Genomic DNA, 25,163 nt, shown 5'->3' with positions numbered 1-25,163 from the left:
AAGGGAATCTGACTAGGAAGATGGGAGAACGTCAAAAGAAAGGGAGGATGATGTTTCTCAAGCAACAACTTCTCGAGATGTAGCATGATTTATAAAGGAAACAATTAGGCCCAACAATCTTCATTAATGTGGACTTCAACTCTAAGGAATAAGCTCCAATTCTCCTAGGTCTTTATTTTCTAGTTTTTTCCTAGTTATGGTTATTATTTTGGTTTAGATTCTACGATGTCTCTATCTTAGTTTAGGCCTAGGTGATTAATTTCTAGTTTACAATCCTTAATTTCCCACAATGAGGGAGACAAATCATCCTATAAATACTATTTTCTTTTATAACTAGAGGCTAGACTTCTTTAAGTGTTTCTTATAGTTTGACTAATTATATTTTCTGTAGTAAATATTTAATATATAAGTAGTTAACTTACAAAAAATAACCATATGAGATATTGATGAAAAGGTTGAATGATTTGATTAACTATACAAACTTTTTTAAGTGGGTATTTTAGAACATAAAATTTTATATAAGCATTAATAAGTATATAGTTTATTTAGCTTAAGGGGTTAGTTCAACAGATTATCACCAATGTTATTAGGCATTTGGATAGTTCTATGTCAATAAGCGGCTAGTGCAAATACCTAAGATTAGGTGCACTAATTTACATCAACATATTTACTAGGGATTCCATATATAAATATGGGGAAGCATCCTTGGAGTTTACCCATGAAATTTTCCTTAAAAAATATATTGTTATATTATTTTAATGCATCAAATTATTTAACAAACATAAATTAAGTTATTATTAAATAATATATTGCTATTTCAATCAAATGCATAAAATAATATATACAAATAAGTATGTTATTAGTTTATTCTAATGCATTAAATGATTTATTAAATATAAAATAAGTTTGACATGGTATGTCCAAATGGGTTTCAATGAATTAAAAAATGTTATGATCAAAACTTAAAATATATCGAAAGTAATGTTAAGTTGAGTTTAGGTGCACTATAAAATGGAGTCATACAAAATTTTAAAGTCAAGTTAAAATCCTAATAAGACGAATCACCAATATTGTTAAAGATAAGAGTTAAAAAGTGATCAATATTGTCCATGGAATCACCATTATTATCAAGGGTGGTCAGTCATAATTGTCTTTAATGTTAAGAGATAAAATACTATAATTTTATTTGAATTTTTATAAGTGAAATATTGGGTCTGTGGAGTCACTATTAATACATAGGGTCGAAGGTCATATTTGTCTAACATCATGGGCTAGCCTAGAAAATTAGGAGTTTCATTAACTACTAGGGGATATCACCCTTTATTTGCATGCTCAAGCATGGATTTGTCTAGAAAAACACATGGGAACTTGTCACCAAAGTGTAAGGGGGAATGCCATCTTCCTGAGTGTTTAGATGATGTTAGAGATTAACATAGAGCATGGTTCAATGGGATCGTATTCATGGTGGATGATGTTTGACCTAAGAATCCAATAAATGAATCAAGTTCTTGAGGTTCATGATCACTTTGTCGCCTCGATTTTAAACATAAAGTGATATGTTATTTATGATTGCTAATTAGTTAGACCAAAAGTTTTTTATCAACTTCTAAAAAAATTAACTCCAGAATGGGTATAAAATTCCAACTTTAACTAACTATTGTGTTGAATTTAATTCAACATTTCATTATTTTTTACCTAATAGAGTCACCTTTCACATAACAAAACCAAAAACAAACACATAATCCCATGCCCCAGTCTCATGTTGCCTCAACCGTTTGGAGGGTTGGCATAAAAGTGTTGATTTCTCATCCCTCCACAAATTATGCAAGTGCATGATGTCATACCTAAGTTAGAACATATCAATAGTAAGTTTGTCATGGAGAAGATGTCAAGAAAAAAATAATTTCTTTGGATCTAAAGAAGCCTTCTTAATTTCTCTTAGTCTAAACAACCATGTGACCACCATAGATTAAAATCTCCAAATTTGTTCTCTCACATCCTCAGAGGAGAGACTTGTATCCTATGGACTAGATTATATCTAGAAAAAGGTTTTTAGTAGTTCCAAATGCAATCCTTCCCCAAGTGTGTTAAGGTTTTACATCAATATTGAATGATCTATTCTCTAGATTGATTTTTTTAATTTTATCAAACCATGAATTTTTATAAATTACTCAAAAGAAAGATCTTTGAATCATGACATATAGGTTAATTCTTTTAGTGAACAATCAAAAGCTGAAAATCATATAGGTTATTCACCAAATATTTCCACTTTAAGTGAAAATGGGTGACCATCAAAACAAATGTCATTAATAGAGATATGAATCCTAATCATCCTCTCTTCCAACAAATAAAAGGTTTTAGCCATTCCTTGCCCTTGTAGCTATTGGAGACCATGAAGTAACACTTAATTTTAAAAAGTCTGGAGTAATAAGGAAGTTGTTAAAATATAAACATTATCAACCATTCTTTCCATGAGGTGAGCTTTATCAAATTAAAAAGCAATTTTGTGAGGGAACCTTACAAGCCGTATTCCCTATCATGCAAGAGACTAATACTTGTAGCTACACATTAATAAACCCCACACCCATATTTTTTTAATAAGACAAATATTAAAATTTCCTATATGAAATCCTAATTTACCCGATCGCATCGATGGCGTGCTCTGCAGCTGCCCGCAAGGGTTTCGGTTAGGGCTTTCTGAAAACCCTTCCTCTATCGCCCGAAGACTAACCGCGCACCTGATCTTCTTGCAACCTGGCCCGACTTTTCAGGCCCCATCTGTCATTTTCAAAATGACCCCAGATACTATCAGTGATGTAATGGAAACAGAGGAGGAGGTTGACTATTCAGAAGACCCGCTTTCTTCACAGGTTATTTTTGATCGCCCTTCTTTCATTTCGTTGTCTGCTGGCCCTAGCCATTCACTGCATTCTGCGTCGCATCCCTCTCTGGTGGTTACTATCCCGGCTGCCCCCCCCCTCTTGCCTGCCTGAAGGAACCTTCCCTCTCGAGCCCCTGGCTTGGATCTCCCTCCTCTGTCACCGGGGACCCTCCGTTTCCTGTCGACTTTCATCCCACCGTCGCCTCCCTTTGATTCGCACCCTCCGTCCTCCTCGTACCCGGCTTCAACATCTGCTGGACTACCTCTTTCGTCGATGGCCGGGCCCTCTGCTCTCCTCCACTCACCCTCGGGTTGCTTTGAGACCCCTACAGTCAGAGTCAGTTCATCAAAGGCGACTCCCCTGGAACGCTCCCCGGACCCCTTGGTGGATCACCCTTCAACCCGCGTTCAGGTAAGAAAAGAACTAAGTGTGTCAAAGCTACATCCAGGGACATTTATATTCGGCTTGGAGAGACATCGGCTATTGGAGAGGCAGCCAAAATGGCGAATACCATTCTCGTTGGACATGTTCGAGGGCGTGCTTATTCAGCGACCTGGCTCACCCTTTGGGTGAAGGAGATTTGGGGAGGGGTTCTGAAAGAACTCCCTGAAGTACAAGTTCTACCCCGAGGCTGGTTCGCCCTACACTTTGCTAAGGAAAACTACACGGACCTGGTATTAGCTAGATGCTGGCACATCGAGATGGCGTCGGTGCTGCTAAAAAGATGGAGCCCTCTCTTCGACCCTGAACGAGAACAGGTTGGGGCAGGGCCATTGTGGGTTCGTTTACCTAGGCTTCCCCTCCAATACTGGAGCGAAGAAGTCTTCATTCGCATTGGGAACGCCCTGGGAACATACCTCGACCATCATCGTACCTTCGTGGAATCCAGGAACAAAACGCTTGCTCGCATCCTTGTACACCTAGACACTCGTGAAGGCCTGGAGGAAAATATCACACTACACTGGGGCAGATTCACTCGGGTACAGATCCTAGACTACGAAGGGGTACCTTTCAGATGCCGCCGCTGTCATAGGGTGGGTCATATATTCAAGGATTTCCCTCTCAACAAGAGAACAGATGAAGCACCTGTGCCTTCTACCATTCCATCAAGGACTATATCACCGGTCGCTCAACGCATTCCGGTCTCGGGCATTCCCTTTAGCACTCCACTACAGGCACCAGGAGCTGCTCCATGCCATACATCTACTCCGGTCACCAGATCTCGGGCAGCCTCAGCAGCTACATCCACTGCGAGTACATCTCTTTTCCCTCCTTTGTCTATTTTCACTACTACTCCCACTTCACTCTCTCCCTCATTGTCTGTTGCATACTGCACTATGCCCTCCTCCCCGGTTATTGCTCCTTCCACTCCATCATCTCATAAGCTCCCGTCGCCATCATCTTCTCCCTCATCATCCCGGGGCTCTAAACACACCTATAATCTGCGTCCTCGTACTCACACCCTGGGAACTCATCTGAAAATCGTCGGTCTGGGTATCACATCATCCGGGTTGACCCCCTTGTCTGCTCGAGGGAGAAAATCAGACCTTACAAAAGCTATCAGGAGAGCGGAAGCTGAGGTTGCTTCTGGGTGACAATCCACCATTGTTGGGGTACTTAGAGCGAAGAATACCCCTGGCAATCTTCCTCCATGAAGTGCCTCTCTTTCAACTGCAGAGGCTTGGCTAGTGCCTCCAAGAAACTAGCCCTGAAAAGACTGATTGAATCATCTCCTGTTGACATTATTCTCCTCCAGGAAACCCTTGGCCCTGCGGACTCCATATCTGCCTCTCTATCCTCCATCACCCCGGGATGGCATTTCACGGCGATGGACTCCTCGGGTAGATCGGGGGGCCTAGCGATTGGTTTTAACCCTGCTTCTATTAGGGCTCATGGTTCATGGGGGGGACCTGGATTCTTGGGACTTGACCTCTTCTCGGCTGATCTGGGTATCAATCTCAGGGTTATCAACATATATGGACCCTGCCATCAAAGAGAATCCTTCTGGAATCACCTTCTGAGCTTATCTATCCTCTCAGCCGAGAATTCCATCCTAGGGGGCGATCTAAATTTCTCCCTGGGTTATAGCGAATCCTGGGGATCCACGGCACAAATTGACTCGATCACCAGGTTTATGACCGACCTCCTGGAACGTCATGATCTGATCAATGTTCCCATGAACAAACCTCTCCCAACCTGGAGGAACAGAAGAATTGGTGAAGCTGCCCTGGCGCGCAGACTCGATAGATTCATTATGAAAGGCACTCTATTTCAACAGCTTCATCACTACAAACAATGGGTTGGTTCCGGGGGAATATCTGACCATTAACCTATCTATTTGGAGATTACGGGGCCAAAAAAAAAACCAAAAGCCCCCTTCAAGTTCAACCATGGTTGGTTACAGGATCCCTCCTACATCAAGCTCGTTAAGGACTTCTGGATCCACAATCCGATTGATAGAACAGACACTCTGGCAAAAGGCTTCTGCATGAACCTATCGCAGCTCAAGCATCACACTATCGAATGGGCCAGAGAAAAACACCAAAAGGAGAACTCAGCTCTTATGCTCATAGAATCCGAACTATCCTCACTTTCAGATGAAAGAGGTCTGGGCTTTACCACAGCTGAAGATAAAGCCCACTTGGTGGAACTTGAAAATCAGAAGCAAAAAATATTAAGGGAGCGAGAAGAATCTATTCGACTTCGCAGCAGAGCAACATGGCTTAAGGCCGGAGATGACAATACCCACTTCTTTCACAATTATGCTAAAGGCAGGAAGGTTAAAAATACTATATGGAACCTCCCTCTGCCAGAGGGTGGAGTGGCAGACACTTTCTCCAAGCTCTCACAGTTGGGATCATCCCACTTCAGGAACCTCTACAAGCAACCCTCGGGCTCTACTATTGCAGATATCATCAACATTGCTGGTCATTTCCCCAGGTTTGTAAATGAAGAAGAAGCGGAGAACCTTTTCAATCCAGTGACTCCTGAGGAACTTGAAAACACCATAAAATGGTTCAAGAAGGATCGCAGCCCGGGGCCGGAAGGATGGACCATCGAATTTTACATTGCCTTCTATGAGCTGATTAGCAATGATCTACTAAGGGTTGTAGAGGAATGTCGGGTGTCCGGGACCCTGTACAATGCCATCAATTCAACTTTCATAGCTCTGATCCCCAAATATGATACTCCTTCCTCATTTGATGATTACCGCCCCATCTCCCTCTGCAATGTGCTCTACAAGATCATTTCCAAAATCATTGCTAATCGCATCCGTCCTATTATGTCCCGTCATATCGCTCCTCAACAGTTTGCTTTCCTGGAACAACGTCAGATTCATGAAGCCATTGGTGCTGCTCAAGAAGCCTTTCACACTATCTGGACCAAGCATCACAAAGCCATCATCTTAAAGATTGATTTAGCTAAGGCATTCGACCGGGTCAGTTGGCTCTATCTCAAGATGCTTCTCATCCACCTGGGGTTCCCTCATAATTCATCACTTGGATTATGGCTTGCATCACCACTCCCACCTTCAGTGTTCTGATTAATGGATCTGCATCCCAATTTTTTCATTCTGAACGTGGTCTTAGACAAGGTTGTCCTCTGTCTCCCCTTCTTTTCCTAATTGTCATGGATGGACTGAGCTGCGTAATAAACTCTGCTAAGAGAAATGGGGATTTTAGTGGACTCAAAATAACAGACGACTGCTTCCTCACCCACCTTCTTTTTGTGGATGACTTCATGATCTTCCTTGATGGCAGTATTCGAGACTCCCGTTCTTTCTCGAACATTATCACTCTTTTCTCATCCGCCACGGGGATGCTTGCCAACCATTCAAAATCCTCCATTATTCTCTCTAGAACTTCTATCCATGAATCCCTCCTGGCCCAACAGTTGTTTCCTTACAGCATCCATCCCTTAGACATCGGCCTCAAATATTTGGGTTTCTGGATCAAGCCTATCAGCTCAAAGATTGCGGATTGGGTCTGGCTAGTCGCAAAATTAGAGAAGCACCTCAATATCTGGAGCCATCGATATCTCTCAAGAGCAAGTAGACTCGTTCTGGTAAAAGCTGTCCTGGAAGCTACCCCGGTCTTTTGGATGGCATTAGCCTGGATCCCGCGCAACATCTTGACCAGGCTACAGCAAACTTGCAATAGATACCTGTGGAATGGGAATCAGGAAAAGCGCATATTTGCTTGGGTTGGATGGAAGAAGATCGCTACTCCAAAGAAATGGGGTGGATGGGGTCTAAAAGATCTCCCTACTTTCGCGCAAGCCCTTGCAGCTAAAATGGGGTGGACCTTACTCACTGGGAACAACCTTTGGACCAATATCTCTTATCACAAATATATCTGGCCTCTCCATATCTTGGATTGGATTCGCCTCCCTACCTGGCCTAAATCTGGTATATCATCCGTTTGGAAAGCGCTTCTTAACTCTATGACACTTATCAGGGATAATCTGGTATGGAAAATCAATGATGGAACACAGGCTCGTATTGGTTTGGATCCTTGGAATGGAAGCGGCGGTAGGCACATTCTTCCTGAAGGCCTCATCCGACATCTTCACACACAGGGGATTAAAGTTATGGCTGACATTGCTGATCCACAAAACACTTCCATTTTTGAACAGCGTTGGAAAAATGCAATTCAGATCAATAAACCACCACTCTGGCATCAGGATTGATTGGCATATATCAATGCATTATCAGAATCGCATATAAGGATCAAACAAGGGCAGGACGAGCTCGTATGGTATCATTCGGAGAACGGAGCATACACCCCAAAGGCTGGCTACCACACTCTGATATCGCATAAGGTTCCAGACACAATCTCTTTTTGGTGGAACTCTATTTGGAAACTCACCACTCCCCCCAGGCAGAAGCTATTTTTCTGGTGTATCTTAAAGGGTGTTGTCCCTACTGGGGAATATCTCATGCGTCGTGCAGTCTATGGACCAACCTGGTGCACCCTGTGCAAACATACCTCCGAAACGAGCGTTCATTTGTTCTTAAACTATTCTGCGTTAACGTCTTTATGGCAATCTATATCATCCACTATACAACACACCGGCAAATGGGAGGGCGATGATATTAATCGAACCTGGGAAACTTGGTTTTACCATCACAAAAACTCCAAACTCCAAAGCCTGCCTATCATTATTTGTTGGTACCTATGGCTTGCACGAAACCGAATGATCTTCGAAGATAAACCTGTACACTGGCCGCATCTTATTGCCAAAATCATATCGGCCTATAATGAGACGCCTGAGCCGCTGCAGCCTAAGGTTCGAAGACCCCGTGACCCTCCACATATAGATCATAGCACCCCATGGGCTTTCTTCGATGGCGCAGCCCAACAGCAGGGCTGTGGGGGAGGTTTTCTACTATTCATCAATGATCAACATTTCTACAAAGCAAAACTGGGGTTGGGAGCTGGCACAAATAATTTTGCTGAGATTATCACCCTCCGTCATCTCTTGCATTTTGCATTGGGGCACAATTGCATGCATATTCATATATATGGAGATTCGAAGATTGTCATTGATTGGTTCAACAATATTACTGTTTGCCACACACACACTCTCAGCAACATTTTGGATGATATTAATTTACTGAAGGCACAATTTATTGACATCACTTGTCAACATATCTACAGGGAACACAACAGCAGTGTCGACCAACTATCCAAGGAGGCCACAGCATTTCCCAGAGGAGAGTGGATGATACAGGAGCAGCGAGGAACAAATGCATACCAATACTACCACCGCCCATACATAGATGCACACTATCACAGGGCAGCCATCCCATGAGATACAGATCTGAAAATGATACTTTTTTGGAACTTATTTGTACATAGATGATAAAAATTACAAAACTGAAGCCCTGCGTGGCAATATGTAAATATATAACTGATAACAAAGAACATCCTGCGTGATGATTCTTGCTTATGAACTGACATAATAGATAAATAGCTACACACATGTGGCAGAAGAACATACAGCATATGCAAAATGCATCTACAATATGTAATTTTTCTAAGTTAATGAAAGATTACGATTTTTCCAGTGGAAAAAAAAAAAAAAAAAATCCTAATTTACCCTTAAAATAATGATCACAATATTTTTTCTATCTTAACCTAAGAACCACCCAAATGAGTTTAACATAAAGGATAGTAGACATAGCTGATTATGAACACCTTAGTACAAAGTTCATAACATGTCGCCAAAAATAATGACATGATGATCCATTTTGCAACATCCTATGTAATGTTTTATACCACCATTTGCCACAATTATTAAAGTGAATCAATAAAGCAAAGGGAAAGCCTCCCTAAATATCAAGGAAGAGTTAAATATCGAAGAGAGAAACATATGATTTTCAAATCTTCAATGGAAATTCACCAATAAAACGAAATTTACAATTATTTGACATAATGATCCATTTTGCAACATCCTATGTAATGTTTTATACCACCATTTGCCACAATTATTAAAGTGAATAAATAAAGCAAAGCGAAATCCTCCCTAAATATCAAGGAAGAATTAAATATCGAAGAGAGGAACATATGATTTGCAAATCTTCAATGGAAATTCACCAATAAAACTAAATTTACAATTATTTAACAAAATATAAGTGAATAATAATTAATGCACAATATATTCATCACAAGAATAATAGAAAAGGAAGTTGGGGAATAGGGTTTTCGTTATTATAGAACCATTACATATAATAAGGTTAATATTCAAACTTCTCATTTCCAAGTTTTAAGTCTCTTTCATATTAATAACTCATTGACTAAGTCAAATTTGATTTAAGTCTCTTTCATATTAATAACTCATTGACTAAGTCAAATTTGATTTAGTTAATAAACATTTAATACAAATACGTTTTTATGGCATAGGCAAAGTTTAGAATCTTGAACTAAAAATCACCCATAACATTCAAACCATTCATTGAGAATATGTTCATCTTATATTTATAGTACATAATTTTGATTTGTAGACGTTTGAAGTTTTCCATGGAGAACATTTATATAGTAATTATTTTTCCTCCAACAAAAGTGGATTGAAAAAAGGTTATGTGATCCCAAAATTGAAAGATCAAAAAAATATCAACCCTAAGTTAACCTTTTTTTTTAAAACACTAAGTTAACCCTTTTCTTTTCTAAAAAATATTGTATTTTAAACTCTTAAATAATATTTTGTTGATGATTCCACCAAATAACAAAAAAATCAAATCTATAATCATTATTCGTCAATAACTACTATTTTTACATCTAGTGATTATATAAACTTATAATATTCAATATAGTTAATTATGTAAAATGATTCAACTAAGAAATACTTGGATACATACATGAAATCCTTCTAATTAATATATACAATAATTTTATTCAATAAAAAAATACTTATCTAATACTTTTTCTAATACTATACTAAGTAATCAGATTCATTAAAAGGGGCCACGTGTTTGAATCCTACGAATCGGACACGATTCGCTAGGGATTCGAATCCCAGAAGGGGACATGTCGTGTCCTAACGGGACACGTACGAATCCCGTACGTGTCTCAAATCTGGGATTCGAATCCCCAAAAATGAAACCCGCGGGCATAAAAAAGGCATTGTTCTTTATGTTTTTTACCATTTCTCTCTTTTAGTTTTGCATACTTTGAGCTGTGGGCAAGGAGCTACGGGTTTGGAGCAAGGAGCTAAGGGTGTGGAGCGTTTGACAAGGAGATTCAAGCACCGGGTAAGGGCATTTCATCTCTATTTTTTTGCATTTCTATTACAATAGTTTGTATATGATTTTTTTTTACAAATTTGTGCATGTTTTGTTTTTCTTTTTAACAGTATTCATGGCTCAATCAAGGGCAGCAGTTAGGGGGCAAAGGAAGGGCAAGAATGTCTCCATTGGAGATGCCCCTCCTCCCCCAATATCATCAGAGTCTGCTGCAAGTAATTTTGAGGGAAGAGGAGGACCTAAAGACAACATTGAGAAATATCCCTTGTGGAAATATGTCACAAGAGAGGATGGGACAAGCACCAAGGGGAAGGGAGGAGGCAATGTGCAATGGAGATGCAACTTTTGCCACATTTATTTCAAAATCACATATTATCGTGTGAAAGGCCATTTGTTGGCTTTACGAGGTTGTGGAATTGGAGCTTGTAAAGCCGTTCCTTTACAAAAGAGGAAAGAAATGGAAAAGGAGCTCACTGTTGGTATGGAAAATGTGGCTGCAAAATCAAGAAAAACCAAGAACGAAGACCCCCTTCCATTTTTTAGGAAAGGGACCACCAAATTTCCATTTGAGAGTTATATTGGGGGACAAGCAACAAAAAGAAGAGAAATTACACTTGGTCCAATGGACAAGATTTTTCAAAAAGAGAAACAAGAAGAGCTTGATCTCACCATTGCCTTCTTTTTCTATCAAAACTTCATATCATTTAATGTTGCACACTCACCTCTATTTATTGAGATGTGTCAAGCTCTAACTCACGGGCATCCATCATGGTATGTGCCTCTTGGTTTGGAGAAGCTTAGAACCACATTGTTGACGAAGGCAAAAAAAAAGAGGTGCAAAAAAAGCTTGAGCATATTGTAGCATCATGGCCAACATCTGGGGTTAGCATTGTTTCTAATGGATGGACCGATCTAGCACGACACCCAATCATCAACTTCATGGTGTCTTCCTTGAATGGTCCAGTTTTCTTGAAAGTAGTGGATACACTTGGAGAATACAAGAATGCACAATTTATTGGTGAGTTATTTATTAAAGTTATTGAATATGTAGGTGTTGATTCTTGTGTGCAAATCATTACAGATAATGCACCTATTTTCAAGGCTATTGGCATGATTGTGGCAGCTAAATATCCACAAGTGTTTTGGACACCTTGCATTGTCCAATCATTGAACTTAGCACTGAAATCCATTGCTTTTGATGTGCTTTGGATTGGTAACATTATTGAGGATGCACAACATATCCGTAACTTTGTGCAAAATCATACAAATTCCCTCACTATCTACAAGGAGTACAACAACCTATCATTGTTGAAGATTGCTGATACATGGTTTACCTCTTCATTCATGATGTTGAAGAGGTTGAGGGAGGTCAAGACCGCTCTTGGGGCCATGGTTATTTCTGAATTTTGGTCTTTTTGGAGAAAGACAGATCAAGTAGCCTCTAAAGGGTGAAGGACACAGTGCTAGATGATGCTTGGGGTGAGAGGGTAGATCTAATTATTCAGATCATGGACCCTATCATTTCTTTGCTTCGATTTGTAGATACAAACAAACCCATCCTAGGAGAGGTTTATGAGGGATGGGATTCCATGATTGAGTCTGTGAGGAGCATTATTCTACAAGTGAGTGCCCCGAGTATGAGACATCACCAGAGGCCTTCTGTGGTACTATACAGGATATTCTTGTCAGCAGATGGGACAAGAATTGTACACCTTTACATTGTTTGGCTCACTCATTGAACCCAAAATACTACAGCCATGAGTGGTTGAATGGTGGACCTTCCCGCAGATTCCCTCCTCACATGGATGGTGAAATCTCACAGGGGAGGAAAGATGCATTCAAGCAGGTTTTTCAGGACAGAGCATTGCTTGATGAGGTGCAGGATGCCTTTGCAGAGTTTTCCACTGGCACTGGTTAATTTGCAGGATATGATGTGATTAGAGACAGGGGGGGCTAAGAAGCCCTATTCTTGGTGGGAAATCATGGGGCAACAAGCCCTCCTCTTCAACAGTTAGCCATGAGGCTCCTCTCTTAAGTGACTTCATCCTCTTTTTGCGAGAGGAATTGGAGCACATACGGGAATTTGTATAGTGTGAAGAAGAGTAGGGTTGAGCAGTCCAGGGCAGAGACAATGGTGTATATGCACACCAACCTTCATCTTATTTACAGGCAGAGGGAAGAGTGGTTAAGGGGAAAGACAAAGATGTGGGATGTCTGTCCTGATGATATGGGTCTGGACAGCAGTGTTGAGTTGGCATTGGCCAACATGGAACTCAATGATCCAGTGCTAGAGCCTGTTAGATTTGATGACAGTGATATTTTAGAGGGGTCATCCTCCACACCAGGAGATGTAGAGGCGACTATGGATACAGGGGAGGAGGAGGATGCAGAGGAGAGCAGTGGTGACCATGATGACAAGGACATTGATGCTGATTCTGATGATGACTATGAGGATTGATGACTCATGGGTCATGGGCTACCTATTGCCTTGAGGCTTGTATACCTAGAGTTGTTTTATATTTTCTATTTCTATTTGCCATTGGCATTGCACTACCTATGTAACACATTTTGATTTGATGACTTAATGAGAAAAATACAACTGTTAGTGTCTTTATCTTACTATCTTGTAGTTGTAAGTTGTCTTTCATTTATGAATCATGATTTATGTGACCACTGACATGTATTTGAATTTTGTATGTACTATTCATGATATAATGTTACTAACTTACTTTGTAAACAGTAAAAATAACATCTAGATGAAGATCTATGTTTAAAATCAATGAATTTGTATCATTAATGAGAATTTGTGTAAGAAATATCTAATTTTTAATATATATATATATATATATAGATATAGATATATATAACGAATCCTACGTGTCCTATTCTGGGGGGTCAACGTGTCTGAATCCGACACTCGAATCCTCGTATCCTACGAATCCCGAATCCCCGTGTCAGGTGACTTAGATAATATATATTTTTAATTAATTGTCTACAATTATTTTATTACATATACTTGATAAATTTACTTTATTATCTAATTATAATTTTCTAACTATATAAATTTGTGGTTTTAATTATTCAAAATAATTTATAATCGCATATACTTAATTCTATACCTATTTTGTATTTATTATATAATCAATTATGGAAATCATATATATATATATATATATATATATATATATATATATATATATATATATATATATATATATATATATATATACATTTCAAGATAGTTAATTATATAAACTCATTGTAGGATATATACTTAGTTTTGTAGATTAATTTATTTAAAATATGTTGGTTAACATATGTATTTTTAATTATACACATTTTTATATTATATTCATTTATTTATGGAGGATATATTTATTTTTATTAAATTATATATATTTTAAAATAATTGATTATAAGCTTATAAAAATTGCATAAATAAGAAGTAATAGAAGCATTTGAGCTTCTAGTCTAACGACAATAAGAGCTCCACAACTTTTAAGTAGAAGAAGCATTAAGAACTGGTGCTTTCTCTACGGCTTCTGACAGTGGGATGGGCACACACATGGGGAGGGGAGAGATCCCCTCATACATAAGTATTCCGATAGGAGAATCAAGCTCACAAGGAGCGGTTGCGACAAATAGTGAAGCATGCAAGGGAGACAAAGGAACCCCAGTGTCATGGGCACAGTGGAAAAACTGAATCCAAGGACAATGTATGCCAAGAGCAGTCAAGAAACCAAATTTATAATTCCTAACAACAAATTGGAGATGTATCTGAAGTTTATGAAAGATCATGTTCTGATCTGTAATTTCATTGGTATATTGCCATTTGAATGAGATCTGATAAAATGGATACGTTTAAAATGACAGCCAAAAGGAAATATAGATTTGAAGCTTTGTGCTTGAGGGTTCTTCACAATGATCTTCACCAGCCTCGAAGATAAATAAAGGCTCTTCAAGAACATACACTATTTCTACTAAAATGTAGGAACCTTCATGTGACATTGGGAGGAATGCTACAATCCAGATCAGGATAAATTCATGGCTGCCCCGGTATGGGTCCAATTATTCGGATTCCCGGTGGATTTTTAGGATCTGGAGATAATGTAAGGTATAGGATTCTATTGGGAGCTTTGTTAAAGTGGAAGACTCAACAATGAGAGAAAGATATACCTCCTACGCATGAATCTGTGTGTACATGAATATTATTGAACCTCTCCCAGAATTCATAGAGTTGGAGTATCAGGATGAGGTATGGCAACAACCACTGGATTATGAACACATCCCTTTCCGATGCAGACGATGCCATGAATATGGGCACCTTTACAAGGAATTCCCTCTAAATCAAGTAGAGGCGGCGGATTTTCCAAAAGCCAAAGATCCAACAAAATATTGGGAGGACACCAAAGGTTTTCAGGAAGTCCAAAAAAAGAAAAGGAATGTGAAAGCTCCCTCAACCTCGACGCACCCGCAACAGAAGAAAGGGTTGAACCAAAGCAATCGCTTTGAAACCCTGGTAGAGGAGGAGGAGAGTATCAATGAATCCAGTGGCCCGACCAACCAGGAAAACCCTAAGACTCAACCCAAGGGTGGACAAAAACCTAAGCGAAAAGATGAAGATGAACCCCAGGAGAAAGAATCCCAAGTACCGTAGGTGGAACAAGCAAATATGGAAATAGATGGCTCTAAAGAAGAATTGAGCACCGAGGAACAAGTTATGAGAAGATTTCTAAATGAATGAACTCACTTGGATGAACGATTTATCCCTGGAGATAAAAAACAATTATACCGCGAAACCTTCAAGTGATTCCAAGCCAAGCAGGTACCTATAGCAATAGATCAGCCAGATCATTTGGGATCTCAACAAGGATAGGGAACAAAATCAACTACAGCAGGGAAAGGAGGCAAGAAAAGAGGGCACAAGAACCTGCAAGAATCCATATAGATGGTGGGTGAATTTCTAGTTAATTCGGGAAGGGTGGTACCACTGTCTACGGTTTTCCACCATCTTAACAAACCTTCTCAATGATCATTACATCCTGGAATGTACGAGGCCTCAACAGTAGAGGCAAGCAACGATATTTGAAAGACCAAATCAGAAAAGATCATCTGAGTATCATGATTATTTAGGAAACAAAAATCTCAAAACATAGGTTGAAAGAGATTGTAAGGAGCTTGAAAATTCAATACGAAGTGATGGCCTAGGATTCCAATGGTAGTGGTGGCGGGCTAGCTATCCTTTGAAATCCGGTGAAGGTGATATTTGAAGATTGGTTTAGCCTTCCCAAGATTCTATTAGGTAAATTCCACCACATTGGGACAAGAGATTGGGCTCTTCTGAATAGGGTTTATGGGCCTCACATTCCAGGATAAAAAGGTTTTCCTGCAAAAATTAGGAAAACTAGAAAGGTTATATGAGGAGGAACTCTAGATACTTGGTGGATATTTTAATGTAATTGTGTCATTAGAAGAAAATAAGGGAGGGCTTCATCGGATGGATGCATATATGAAATCATTTCGAGACACAATTGCGAAACTGCACCTAGTGTATATGCCTACAATCACTGGAGTATTCACGTAGAATAAAAGAAGGGGGGGAGCTCATCAGGGAGCATCGCGCCTGGACCGATTTCTTCTTTAGAAATAGGTAATAAGTAGAGATATTTTTTTAGAAGCACCCATTCTTTCAGGCATGGGATCAGATCATAGGCCAATTAGGATGGAGATTGATCTAAAAATAGGCCCCAAAAACCGACCCTTCCGCTTTGAATCCTTTTGGTTACGAGATCCATTATTTTTGTAGAAATTTGAAGGGTGGTGGAATGGAAGCATTGTCCAAGGTTGAAAATCATATGCACACATTTTAGCTCAAGCTTAAATATCTTAAGTTCCATATTAAGAAATGGAACCAGTTAGAGTTTGGTACACTAGTAGAAAATGATGAAATTAGTATCTAGGTAACTAAAAAAGTTAGTCACCGCAATTATTTCAAGTGAATTGCTAGTAAATTTGAGCAATTTTAGGTGGTCGAACTAAAAATGATTAACTTGAATGACTAATTTAGTCTAGGGATAATAAGTGGCTAAACTAAAATTGACTAACTTAAATGACTAATTTAGTCGAAGATTAAAATATATGACTAGATAATAAGTGACAAAATTAATAATGATTAACATAAATGACTATTATAGTCCAAGAATAAAAATATGACCAAATAACAAGTACAACAAGGATATGAATTAGTCATTGATGTTAGTAATTTTTATTTGTGTCACTCTAGAAATGGAAAATTGCAATTTTGATACTGAAGTGTTACATTTCACTACAAGGGTATCTGAATCCATCCACAGTGTTAAAATTTAGAGACAAAGGGGTCTCTAAATCCATCTGCAGTGTTAAAATTTAGAGACAGAGGGGTCTCTAAATCCATCTGCAGTGTTAAAATTTAGAGACAAAGGGGTTTCTAAATCCATATATAGTGTTAAAATTATGAATACCATTTTGTCTCTAAAGCTTAACATTGCAGATGGATTTAGAGACCCCCTTCTTTGAATCCATCTGCAGTGTTAAGTTTAGAGGCAAAGGGGTCTCTGAGTCCATCTATAGTGTTAAAATTTAGAGATCCTTGTCTGCAATGTTAAAATTTAGGTATATGGATTCAACAACCCCATTAAAGGGGTCTATGAATCCATCTATAATGCTAAAATTATAACACTTTTATACAATCACTACTAAACCAACATAGAAGTTGCTATTAAAATTATTAACCACAACACATATTACCATACTCAATATCCTTGTCATAAATAGAAAAAATTATATATATATATGGGTTTTTTCTCAATGACTATCATGAACACCACAATTTCACTCTAATTTAGTTTTTAACAATTCAATATATAATTATACATAGAATGAGAAAATGTGTGTATCAATGTGGAATAAACACTTGAACCTAGGAAATTGGTCCTTTTTTACTATTAACATATGGTTTTGGTGAAGCTATAACAAGCCCCTCTTTGTTTCCTTCCCTCCATATTTTTTAATGATCACAAGTTTATTTTATTTTTCATTTTAAATTTCCCTCTACACATCCCAGAGAGGTGGTCCTTCCCAGGCCCTAGTCTTCATGGATCCTACATTGATTCTGGATATTCATTCATGGACTCTGAGTTGTGGAAGGATCCTCCTAGACCAAGATAAGGGGTTGGGGTTTTATCTGTATAATGGAAGTCGAGATATTGTGGAAGTAAAGGAATTCTCTATACCCAACGTGGTCAAGTCAATTGCATTGTGCGGGGACAACCTTTGCCTGGGAATTAGGCGCGAATACATTATTATGAATACTTTAACTGGAGCCTTGTTCGAGCTCTTCCCTTGCGACAAAAGTGCTCCTCCCCTTGTTGTGTCTCTTCCCTTTGGAGAGCTTCTCCTGGGAAAGGTACTCCCCTTTAAAATTCACTTTCCTTCTGCTCTCTAAATTTTTTTCCATTTTATAATATCAACATGGATTCTCAACCAAATTTGATGTAGATTATTGCCTAATAAATGAGTCCTACATATTCATCATAACTTCAAATTCCATAACCACTTCCATGGCCCTGTACCCACACTGCAAATTCATTGCCTCATGCATGAAGGTGTTTAGTATGAAAAGGAACTTCTCTACTCATGTCCAGAGCTCCCACCATTACCTTACACAATCTTCGATAGAGGAAAACAATGGCTTTAGAAAACTTATTTGCGGATTTGTACATAATTATTTCCTTCCATAATCAGGGTTAACGAATCTATCACTAACCTAATACCAATTACAAATTTTAAGTTTTTAGCCTTAGAAAACCACTGTATACTAGTGCTTGTATTTAGTTGAATATAGAATGGGAGAACATATAAGGTGCCCTGACATGTACACTGTAGAAAATCAAGACATCTTATATCGTACATTTTCCAAAAGATCCTTTTTATTCACATTATGTTGCTAAGATTGTGTTGCAATGATCATTGGCCTATTAAATTCGTTCAATGTTAGTTTGGTGTTGTTATGACCAAAGGGTGGAAAGAGAATATCTTGTAAATAACATCACTCAACATTATATACAAGTCTTTTTTGGCAAGTACTGTCACAAAAAAGAAACACAAAAACACATTGTACTCCCTTTGTTTCTCTCAAGAAATGGCCTTTGGTTCCATGAAGCATTTGGCACAAGAATTTTCAATTTATTGTTTTAATTCATCCTAAAACTGTGAATGGACTGGGAACAAGTACCAAGTGGTCATTTCCAATCTAGAACGCATGTTGTAAAGGCTTTATATATATTGCTAATTCAATATTGAGCAAGTGGTTCTATGATTCTCACTTGAAGGACTGTTTTGACGTTACCTCTATATTTATGCTTGGTATTTGGCAGATACATCAAGATTTCTGATGTTCCTTTTACTATGAGGTTAGAGGTAGGTTCATTTGCCTTTATTGGGAATTGAGGGGTTACCTAACCTCTTAATTCCTTCATCTAGACTGAATATTCCTAGCTTTTGGAGGTTCCAGGGCATGGACTTGACATCTTAAGTGGACTTCCTCTAACAAATTCCATTAAGTGTATCACTTCCTTCTTTCCTTTTGTCCCTTCTGCAGTTCTACTGGTGGTGGAAGGTGATAAGAAGAGACCTGGTATACTTATGGCATTAGATCTTTGAAACCATGGACCTCTTTTCCCTCTTCAGCTAGCAAACCGACCCCTATGACTCTTAATGAATTTGAGTTCTTGATCTTAGCATTGAGTATATGATGGTTTCTCCTGGCCCCCACCCCCCAGGGTCTATCATCACCAGGTTCTTTCTGGTGACCTAGATTGTTAGGAGATTATCGACAAATTGTTATATATTTCCTTGCAAGGTTTTATTATTTGAACCTCTCAGACATGGACTCCCTCTTGAGGACATTCTCAAATAGTGTATTGGCTCATTTTCCACTATCAATGATCCTACAGGGACATTTCCATTCTCTTCCTCCTTGATGTAAGCCTCTATCTCTGCTATGGGTGGAGGTCTTCCCCCTCTCATCCCTCTCTTGCTTTTGGTGATCTGTAGAATTTTATCTCGTTATTTTTAGGGCCTTGTTTAGTAGTTTAGTTTATGTTATTTTGTAATTGACCTCTTATAGATTATCTTATAAGAGTTTCTGTGGCACTCCTACAATCTATCTCCACTGATTGTACCTTTGCATCCCATTGACCTACCCTTTTGGTCATTCATGGACATTAATAAAATTATCTTATATCATATTTAATGCTAGAAAATGATTTTATGTTTATGTATTCCAAAAAAATCCCAAAATACCTTGACAACTGCTTAAATTGAATTCCAGGTATAACTTAATAACTTCCTGAATGGAATTCCTGGGTATAACCTAGCAACTTCCTAAAGCCAAATTGTGAAGAATAACCTAACAACTTCTTGGAAATGCATACTAACAACTACTAGAATTAGCATATTATACTTTTAGCTGGTGAGTTGATATTGTGGGGACTATGTTGCCCTATAATTTGAGTGCCATGTGTTGATATGAACTTAAACAGGAATGCAACAAATTATAGATATGATCTTAAATATAGAGATGCGGCATAAATAACACTTCATTTCATTAATATCAAATACTGAAGTTTGCTTACAGACATAATGGAAATAAGGCTAGCTTGGGTGATGGTAGCTTATCTCTGAGAAGATATGTGGTAGCTACATGCCTCTAAACTGTGTTACAATGAGGCTCGAAGGCCTATTTATTACTGATAAACAATGGAAAATCCTAAACATCCAAAAACCTAACCCTAGGAGATGAAGCGCCAAAACTAGGTGCCATGTTTGGGTAAATTGGTACATCAACTTCCCGGGGTCGTAACTTTGGCATATGATCTCCGTTTGACGGTCACAATACCTCGTTAGAAATATCTATCCGAGAAATACAACTTGCAAGTGGAAGACACTAGACTAAGGCCCTTTTTGGCCCTAGTTTTCCAAAAAAATGTCGTTTAGGGCCTCAAAATGGCTTTGAAAGTTCAGGACTTGAAAAATTACCAAAAATAATAAATTGTGTTACAATTAAGGAAACTGAAAAAATGAAAGAGACAGTTGTGGGGGTCCCAGTGGAATAGGCGGGTGGCCACCAATATCCACGTGGATCATGTGTCAACCTGACTATTGTTTGGGAATTCCACCCTAGAATTGGCGTGTTGTAGAATTAAGAAGAATTCTGCAACTGCCCTAAGGAAGTGATTTTGGAGATTCTGCAACCATCTTTAATCATTCTCTATAAGGAATTTTGTGGTGGGTGTTAATTATACACAAAATGTTGAAGAACACTGGTAACCTTCAACATATCATAATTGGAAAGAACTAATACATTTCATTCAAAATCTTCATAGAGGTTGTCAAACACATTAATTTGCAATGAATTACTTATTTAAAGCCAAATTTCTATAATAAGGTGGTTAAGCGATCTAGAAAATTGGACATTTTAGGTTTTTTATAGTCATGAAAATTTCAGTGGAAGGTGAGAAAACCAAGACATTTATGAGATTCAACATCAGCCCTAAACTGAAGGAATTAGACACCCTTGTGCAATAAATTCGTCCATGTCATTCTTATCTAATTTCCTTGAAATCATAAATTTCAAATGGGTTCATGTATTTGTATTTATGATAGCCCATGATTGATCCAATTTACTCCAATTGTTAATGTTCACTTTTTGCATTTATTGGATTAGTGCTCTTCCAGTTCAAAACTGGATACCATAGCAATCCAAGTCCTATCCAATGTATTTCACCTTTCAAGATGCATTACAAAGTTAGTGTAAAGGTGAGCCCTGAATATAGTTGGTTTTAGATTTGGAATTGAGTTGGGTTCCCTTCTCTTCAATTCTTATGTAAGATCATTCCCTTTCATTTTGGAATTCATAGCATGGTCACTTCAAGTGTCAACAAAGGCTTTGAAATGCTCTAATAATTGTTGTTATTCCATTACCCATTGGATCTAAGAATGTGAAGCATTTCAATAATGCTCATAGATAGCCTCTGATGGGGCATGATCTCTTCTCAGGAAAGCAACTCAAACTTGGATTGGTAATCGTTATAGGACCGCAATTCTTCAAACCTTTGAATTTCATTCTACACGGTAGATATAAATGCCTTAAAATACCATCCTCCATAAAAGGACAAGGAGTCCATATTGTGATCTTACGGAGGACATATTTTTGTAAATATAACTCGCATTATAATTTTTGCCTCTCAGGAATGCTTATGAAATATATAGAAAATACCCGGTTCATCCATAGTAACAATTGGTAGATTTGAAGCATTCCTCTCCAGTAAAATTTGAACTCTTGCTCCTTAAAATATAAGGCATACAATTTGGAAGGTGGCCTACATTTTATCTCATGCCCTGCTTTTGGCCATCCAAATTGATTCCTTTTATTTGAAACACAATTTGAGAGATAAACGCATACTTATGTTAAAGCTCATGGTTGGTGTGACGTACTAAACCACATTCCCCTCTTGAATGGTAAGCTAGAGAAACATAACTCCCATGTCTATCAAATGGATGAAGGTGCCTATTTGTAGTTGATATACCTTTTGGAATCAATTGCAACTAATTCAAGAATGGTTCTTTTAATGCAAAGCATGAAAGTGTAAGCATCACAAGAAGATGATTCTAAGTAATTGTTGTAAGAATCACAAGAAGAATATTCTATGTAAGCTTCTCATGAGGTTAGAAATTTATTATCCAAGTGTTTGAGCATTTACGTTAAATTTGTTTGGGAGGACCTAGAATTTTCAGGCCAGAGAATTTATGTTGCAGTAATGGAGGCATTTATAAGGCTCATTTTTGTTTAGTTCATGTCCAAACAAATTGATACAGGGATTCCTTTACCTCCAAAACTCTTACACCTGCAGGATTATATCTGGGATTTGGATAGAATGCGGCATTTTGGTTGTTATAATATTACATGTTCACATAAACATTCATGTGTAGTTATGCATCATTTTCACTAGGTATTAGGTGTTAAAAAAAAATATTTTGGATGAAATACCTGTTTTGAATGCCCTACTCTGACATTTTGTTGTAGGGCCAATATCCACTTGTATTTAGTCTTGAATTTGATCCCCTTAGTGAATGTGCATTGCTACAACTTTATATACAACTCCATGGATTGAACTTCTACCAATAACATGGGTACTTTGTTGAATGCTCTGCTCTGACATTCTAGTTAAGAACTCATATCTACAGTTACAGTGCTAGTACATTTCTACAATGCCACATACAACTCCATGGATTGAATTTATACCAATGATGTGGGTATCCCATATCCACAGTGGGTCTTAATTATTTAGTACAAAGGGTACATTCAACATTGTAATTGAATGTTGACAAGCACAGATTAAGGGGGGATAAGTTTGCATTGAAATCTTTTGGAGCACTCTGGAGTGATTCCATGCAGTTCACTTACATGTACGCCCATTGGTGGTAATCACTGCTAAGAATTATTACGGAAGAATGTATATCTGTCAAATATTTCAAGGGTTTTGGGTATAACAATGGCAATCCAAATGTTCAGTTACTTTCCTTTGTTCCATCCATATTTGAGCACTTGAAACATGTTATATAATTGATAGCACGGTGGTTGCAATTGTTACCCATAAATGACATTCAGGACATTATGAGGGAAAGCATGCATCATATAGATTATCATCGAGATGAAAATGTTGTCCTCAATGCATAGAAGAGAGCACAATATTCTTGCATGAATACAATTGTTCTTATTAATGTGCATGAAATTAGAGAATGAATCTATTTCATTATTCAAAGCTCTAATGTTTCCATTTAAATCAAAATATGTTTTGATTTGTATTACATTATGAGGGATTACCCAATCTTTGTTAATCTGGAAACTAGCTTCAATATGCAAGTCCCTAGGTTCGATTGGGTTGATGTGATAAGCATATTATGTGAGGTCCAACACTAACATTTTCTTCCGTATATTTCATCAAGTAATTGTTATAAGTTTGACACCTTACTATGGGTGTCTATATAATGAGGTTGTCATCCTTTCCCTTAACCAATCTGGAGCTACACCAAGTTGGCACAGTATCCTGCCCTATTATTTCCTTCTATGAACTATTCTCTGTGTTGTTATGTTCTATGTTCTTCTGCCATGTATGTTCTCTCTTATTAGAAGGAAGAATCAACTTCATTTTGAATATCTTCAGTATCTTTATCCTCCCCTGTGTTGGCATATTACATAATATTGGACTATTTTTGAAGGATCAATGCTTGCTAGTAAGGACGATGTTGAAAGACTGCTTTCCTCATTTTGATCGAATTGTTGTCCCATGTTCATCATCATTTACCGTGAACAATCTAGATGGCCACACTAAGCTGGCACAATTAGATAGATAAGATAAGATAAATGTGTTAGTTTCCAACAAATAACCACTAAAGTAGGTCAATGGGTCTGTTAGGTACAATGATGTCTCTACAAAGTGGGAGTGCTAAAGAAGCTCCTATATCAAAGCAAGAAGCAGGAAGTAAAATAGAAAAGTCTAAACTAAACATCTAAACCCTACAAACCCGGCTCCAAATATATTTTGGTCCTCAATTGGCTTAATGGGGACAGATTAAACATACACATCTATTGGTTTCTCACATACATCTAAATTTTGGTTGGATAAATTAATAAGTTGCATTAAGCAGGATTCCCTTGATCTCCCTCTAGATGTATTCGAAATGTTATCTGACGCATTTAATTCCTCCTTTACTGAAATGTTAAATTCCTTGCCAGGATCCATATCATTGACCGAGGCTTCAAGATTTAAGGGCCATCTTGAAGTCTTTAAAAACCAACTTTCATATTTTTGGGCCTCAATTCCTTTCAGAATGTCATGCTGCTGAGTGTGACCAACTCGTAACATTTTATCTCAAGCCCTGATTTTGGCCATCCAAATTGATTCCTTTGATTTGAAACATAATTTGAGAGTTAAATGCATACTTACATTCAATGGCTAAAGCTCATGGTTGGTGTGACGTACTAAACCACATGCCCCTCCTGAATGGTAATCTAGAGCAACATAACTCCCATGTCTATCGAATGTATGAAGGTGCCTATTTGTAGTTGATATACCTTTTGGAATCAATTGTAACTAATTCAGGAATGGTTCCTTTAATGCAAAGCATGAGGGTGTAAGCATCACAGGAAGAAGATTCTAAGTAATTGTTGTAAGCAGCACTGGAATAAGATTCTAAGTAATTGTTGTAAGCATCACATGAAGAAGATTCTAAGTAATTGTTGTAAGCATCACAGGAAGAAGATTCTATGTAAGCTTCTCATGAGGTTAGAAAGTTATTATCCAAGTGTTTAAGCATTCACGTTAAATTTGTTTGGGAGGACCTAGAATTTTCAGGCTAGAGAATTTATGTTGCATTAATGGAGGCATTCAGAAGGTTCATTTTTTTCAGTTCATGTCCAAAAAAATTGATAGCAG

The 25,163-nt window shown here is 38.0% G+C and overlaps 1 protein-coding gene across 1 annotated transcript; it reads left to right on the top strand.

Annotated features, from left to right (window-relative positions):
- The first annotated feature begins 5,370 nt into the window (after nucleotides 1–5,370).
- On the top strand, nucleotides 5,371–7,571 carry LOC149140169 (uncharacterized). The gene is made up of 2 exons (XM_089450915.1): nucleotides 5,371–6,020; nucleotides 6,644–7,571. The coding sequence occupies exons 1-2, from the start codon at nucleotides 5,371–5,373 to the stop codon at nucleotides 7,569–7,571; spliced, it is 1,578 nt and encodes a 525-aa protein (XP_089307041.1).
- The last annotated feature ends 17,592 nt before the right edge of the window (nucleotides 7,572–25,163 follow it).

Source organism: Pinus tabuliformis, chromosome X (genome assembly GCF_031772625.1).
Source record: "Pinus tabuliformis cultivar Carrire ecotype Pingquan chromosome X, CPIR1, whole genome shotgun sequence".
Taxonomy (NCBI): Eukaryota; Viridiplantae; Streptophyta; class Pinopsida; order Pinales; family Pinaceae; genus Pinus; species Pinus tabuliformis.
This window is presented reverse-complemented; position numbering and strand designations above follow the sequence as displayed.

Excerpts from the sequence above, each read along its gene's own strand:
- LOC149140169 (XM_089450915.1), top strand. The coding sequence starts at position 5,371 with ATGAACCTATCGCAGCTCAAGCATCACACTATCGAATGGGCCAGAGAA. Across the intron at positions 6,021-6,643 it reads TGTCGGGTGTCCGGGACCCT|TATTCGAGACTCCCGTTCTT; the intron begins GTACAATGCCAT and ends CCTTGATGGCAG.